This window comes from Dermochelys coriacea, chromosome 16 (genome assembly GCF_009764565.3).
Source record: "Dermochelys coriacea isolate rDerCor1 chromosome 16, rDerCor1.pri.v4, whole genome shotgun sequence".
Classification (NCBI taxonomy): Eukaryota; Metazoa; Chordata; order Testudines; family Dermochelyidae; genus Dermochelys; species Dermochelys coriacea.
In genome coordinates this window covers 12489316-12494943 of record NC_050083.1, presented here as the reverse complement: position 1 = coordinate 12494943, position 5628 = coordinate 12489316, and the positions used below count along the sequence as shown (strand labels likewise).

General features: G+C 49.8%; 1 protein-coding gene across 3 annotated transcripts in view; it reads right to left on the bottom strand.

Annotated features, from left to right (window-relative positions):
• Positions 1-3885: 3885 nt before the first annotated feature.
• The window catches only part of SH2D3C (SH2 domain containing 3C), a 53929-nt gene continuing 52186 nt past the window's right edge, over positions 3886-5628 (bottom strand). For all 3 annotated transcript variants that reach the window (XM_038374070.2, XM_038374072.2, XM_038374073.2), the window contains one exon: positions 3886-5100. In XM_038374070.2, coding sequence (XP_038229998.1) covers positions 4925-5100 — 176 coding nt within the window. In that variant the 3' untranslated portion in view covers positions 3886-4924. The remainder of the gene's footprint in view (positions 5101-5628) is intronic.

Below are 5628 nucleotides of genomic sequence, written 5' to 3'. Positions count from 1 at the left end.
GGGGGGCGGGGCGGTGGCTGCGGCGGGGGGAGGAGCCAAAACGGGCGGGGTGGGGCCTGAAGACAGGGGGTGGGGCCTGAAGGCAGGAGGGGTGGGGCCTGAAGGCGGGGGGGGGCGGGGCTGTGCCCAGGGTCCTGGGGTGCGGGGCCCAGGGGGAAGATTCGGCCTGTGGGGCTTCAGGGTGCATCGCCGGTTTTAGTGCAGTGGGTCTCAAACTTCGTATGGGCAACGCCTGTCCCACAGCAAGCGTGACCCCCCCTTCTCAATTACACACGGGGGGAGGGTTAATTTAACAGGGGCCCGGGCTGACAGACAGCTCGTGACACCCACCTAGTAACCTTGCAATCCCCGGAGGGGTCGTGACGCCCAGTTTGGGAACCCCTGATTTCGTGTCTGTCATCCACGCTGCATCCCAAAGGCTCTGCACAGCTACTGCCTCAGCCTGAGCAACTTCAATTCCCACTGGCTTCTCGGGGGGTCCCAGGGGCCCGGCAGAGCTCTGCGTCTACCCCAGAAAGTGGAAACAGCAGCCGAGGGAGAGCATTGCAGCAGGGCGGGTTGGTACCAGATCTGGGCATTTCTGGGATCATCCTGATTTTGGAGTGGTCCAAACGTCTCAGGCCTGGATCATGGGGTCTCAAAATAACTAGGAGCCCAGGTTACGTTGTTGTCCCCTTTAGTCAGTGTTGGGATGCATGTGTTTGCCCCACCAGACAAACTTGCATTTGTGGGAATCCTAAGGCATGGGTGAGGAGAGAGGTTTTCGTCTGAGATTTGAAATGAGATGGAGCAGCGATGAGGGGCGAGCGAGAGGGAAGCTGCTCCACATGGTAGGAGCGGGACAGGGGGAACCAGCAGCTGCTGCACTCATGGATGGGTGCAGCTAACAGCGTCTTCCAAGATGTGCGTTCTGCATGGCACAAGTGAGGATCTCACCTAGACTCTCACCTGGTGATTAGTACACGGGTAAGTTTGCTATTTTGGGATACGGGAGCGCTTCTGGGCACTTTCACACCCTCATTTTGCCCTGTACACCTGGGGGCCTTGGCATTGCAAACAGGCTCCTTTTACCAAAAAAGCATTTGAAGCAGCACCCTCTGGAGCCTGTCCATCCCCCCGCCTCCCAGCACTGAGCAGAGGAGGTTGCTGGAGAGGATCACTGAGCATGCCCCTCTTGACTTAGGACCGAGCATAGTAATTCCTCAGCGGGTGCAAACTTGTTAGTTTGGGGCATGAGAGCGCTCTAGGGACCTGAGCTCAGGTGGATGGCTGGCAGTGTCAGGCTGTTGCCTTTTTAGCAGGCAGCTTTTACTGGTAAATTACCCACTTGCCCTGCTCCCCGCCGCCCCGCCCCAAGACACTTTGACAGTTGTTTGCAGTGTTGTAGCCATGTTGGTCCCAGGGTATGTCTACACTAGAGACCTTACAGCAGTACTTGTTCACACCCCTGAGCGACATCAGCTTTGCCGACATAAGTGGTAATGTCGACATGAGAGAGACAAGGTAGGTGATGCAAAATACCCTATTACCTCAGCTGAGCGCTGTACACACAAGCATGTATGTTGGTTTAACTTGTGTTTCTCAGGGCGGTAGTTTATTCACATCCCTGAGCGACATAAATTATACCAACATAGGCTGTAGTGGTAAGTTACGCAACTCTAAAAGCACCATTGGGTGGCGCCTTCTCACTAAATCCAATACTCCAATTTTTTCCAGAAGGTGCAGCACATATTGTTACTTGGCTTCCTCCTCTCCCTGCACAACCTCATGGATCTTCTTCTGTTCCTTTCGCAATCACAGCAGCCGCCACAGCAATTCCAATGGGATAAACAGAATTCCCCAAACCCTAGGTTTTGAGTGGTTTTATTTTTTTTAAGTGGGCTTTGGAGCCCGTAATCCAACCATCAGCCAGAACAGGCTGTTCTGGTCACCAGAATTACAGCAAAGTGAAAATAATGTACAAGCCAATCAGGAGTTCTAATGACCAAGAGAAATTTTGGAGAGGTTTTTATCCTGTAGTGGGCTGAAAATGCCAGACCCAGAGGATAGCTGGGCGATAACCAGCAATCATCATTTATGAATGGATGGGTAGATGGCTTGTTCTGGTGTAAAGCAAAGAAGATGAAAAGATGGAGAGGTTTTTAGAGCTAGGTGCTGATGATACCCTCTCTCTATTTCACCAGACACCCTCAGGTGTCTGTTACATGCTACATGTTGCATTCAAGACTGAGTGGGTTAGTCCCAGCCCGGGGGGGAGGGATAACTCAGTGGTTTGAGCATTAGCCTGCTTAACCCAGGGTTGTGAGTTCAGTCCTTGAGGGGGCCATTTCAGGCTCTGGGGCAAAAATTGGGGATTGGTCCTGCTTTGAGCAGGGGGTTGGACTAGATGACCTCCTGAGGTCCCTTTCAACCCTAACCTTCTATGATTCTATGACTGGGCTACTGTTTGATAATGTTTTGAAGAGCCCTTAGTGGACCTCAGACTCTGGGGACCATCTGATTTTGAACATAAGCTGATGAGTCGTCCCCACTAGGCAACAAACACATTATCAGAAGAAGCCCACGGATCTTTTGAAGGTATGTGAATGCATTGTCCTCAGAAGGACCTCTGCTGTGCCTAGGGTACATCACAGATCATTTCCCCCATGGTCTTTGAAAGGCATGTGAAATGCTTCCCAAATAGCTCTAAGAAAAGGAGTACTTGTGGCACCTTAGAGACTAACAAATTTATTAGAGCATAAGCTTTCGTGAGCTACAGCTAACTTCGTCGGATGCATCCGTTGAAGTGAGCTGTAGCTCACGAAAGCTTATGCTCTAATAAATTTGTTAGTCTCTAAGGTGCCACAAGTACTCCTTCTCTTTTTGCGAATACAGACTAACACGGCTGCTACTCTGAAACCAAATAGCTCTGCAGCCTTTAAGGATGCTCAAGGAGCAGCACTGCACAGTCATCCAATAGCCAGGTACGGCCATGAGTACAGAAAGCCCCTAGTCTGAACTGTGGTAGTACCAGCCTTAGGAAGCAATCAGACAAGAGTACCTGACAGCAGGCTTGAAACAAGATCTGAATTAATTTGATGAAATTTGAGACCATCTTTGTAGAAGTACAGAAGCACTGTTCCACTGGTATAGAGCATGGCAGAGAGAGGGAGCACATGTGAGACTTATTCAAGTCTGGCCTGAAACATCTAACCCTTGATCTTGGTGCTCCTCCTGCTGGGAAAAGATTAAGTGAGCTCTGCTGACTCACTGTTGCAGATGGCTCATTGCCCCATTTGGATAAGGGAGGTGGGAGTGACCCTTTGGGGAGAAAGGATCTAGGGAGTGGGCTGAACAGTTCTGAAGGAGGAACCCTAGGAGCAGCCAAGTGCAGTGAGAAGGCTTAACGTGAACTGTTACGCATTGGGGTGAGGTTTTGACTCTACATAGTATGTAGACATTTTAGGTTGCAAGCAGACTCTTTACAACCAGGGCAACATTAAGAACTGGTTCATCATTTTTCCTCTATAGTTGGCTTGTCTGTTAGGACTGCGTTAACCATATTAGGACTTAATGGATCAATTTAACTCCACTGAGTCAACTGGAGTTACACCAAGAGGGAACAGCAGGAACAAAGTCAGCTTCACTACGTTCCTGCCTCCAATAGGTGAAATTACTATTACTTGATATGTCCTCAAGCTATTCCCACTGCAACTGTTCTATTTGTATGCCGCAGGTGCATTAAATTTCTAAAGTAATGCCAACAAAAGAAGAAACACCATCAATGCTTGTGGCACAATAAATAGACACCACCGACACTTGGGGCATCAGTACAAATGCATCTTGAATGGTATGAGTTTGTGTCACTATAGAAAAGTATTTTAAAATGTCCTCCAAAGACATGAATCCATTGAGGAAGAGCATAAAAGTTTATTGTATGCAAGAACCAAAAACAACAACAAAGCCCCCCCACCTGATATATGTACACTTATTTACAAGACAAAATGACGTGAGCATAATTATTTACAAGAATGCCCTCACAAGTCTGTACATCAAGAAGTAAATGTGAAATTTATTTACAGGCAGAATTAAGAGGCCTCAGACAAGACAGAGAAAAGATAAAATATCTGAGGCCAACAGGCTGCGTGAGTGGGGGCGGCATTGGGTGATCATAGCAACTGGACCCCACATGGCTAAGAACCAGCAAAGCTGAATGAAGAACACAATGGTAATGAGATACCTTGTGATTGCAGGGCCAGAGGAGGTGGATTTCTGGCTTCACAGGCATCTTTGTGTAGATCAGCTGGGATGCACACACTGGCCTAAACTACAGCTGAGAATCAGCAGGAGGTCCTACGGCTGGGAGTGATCAGCGCTCTCCTTCCTCCACAAATGTGCAGCTCGAAACATTTGCACCAGGACTGCCCAGGGAATTTCGATAGGATGTTAGTGGGGTGGGTCCGTTAGTGAGATTCCACTATTGATTTGTATTGGTGGTCGAGGAGGGGAGGTCACTGCTTTGGGTGGAAATTAAAATGCAGCCTCCTGTAGTTTGCATGTGTGGAGCATGGATAGACCTATATCACAATAGCTGTTCTGGGCCCTCTCCCCCTCCTCCACCCCCATCACTTTGGGCAAGCTGGAACTTTTCAGGAGGTTTCTCTTCTCCAGAGAACTACAGCTGTACCCATCCCAATGCCGCGATTTCAATCCTGGTTAGTTCTTTCCTTTGCAGATGTTAAATGCCAACTTTCTTCCTCATGTCCTCCATCCACGCCTGGCTGGCTCCCCTTCTGGGTCTGTGGTACCCACAGCTGCCTAGCCCCCATGGCTGCATGAGGAGGAGTGGGCTGGCTTGCAGACTGGGGACCTGGTTACTTGGCCTCTTGAAGGACTGATCGGTGCCACCCTACCCCTGTGAGTTTAACTCCGAGTCTCACGTTGGTTAAAGTTCACTGAACCGCACAGAGGGCTCCAGCTTGTGGGACAGTGCGGTGAGGACCTTGTCGAATTTCTCATAGCGTTCCCGCTGGCTGCTCTCAGCACCGCGGCTACCCCAAAGGAGACGCATCTGGAACTCAGTGCTGAAGACCTCAAGGAGCTCAGCCTTGCCCTGGAATCCTGCAAAGGATACAAGAACCAAGAGTGTCAGAGAGAAGCCAGCCTACCAGGGGACAAGCTCATCACATGCATGCTCTGAACCACCCTAGCCTAAATGGAGCAGCAGGAAGCAGCAGGGATTCCTCTGCCCTTCCAGCTCTCCTGGAGAAGCAAACTGGCTTGGGGCCATGTGATCAAGAGAGCACATGGTAAAACAGGGGTTATTCCAGGAGCAGGGTTGGGAGGCTGATGGTTCAGCCACACAATGCCTGTCTCTAGCTTGGGGAGAGATTGGCCGAAACATGGACCTCCTTACTAAAGTCCTGCGATAAGGTACAAGTTACCCCACATCCAGTCCAAGGCCTTAATGATGCTCTGTTCAAAGTCCCTTCAAACACAATGGGCCAGATTCTGCCCTGACTTGCAACTAGGGTGACCAGATATCCCGATTTTATAGGGACAGTCCTGATATTTGGGTCTTTTTCTTATACAGGTGCCTATTGCCCCCTACCCCGATTTTTCATACTTTCTATCTGGTCACTCTACTTG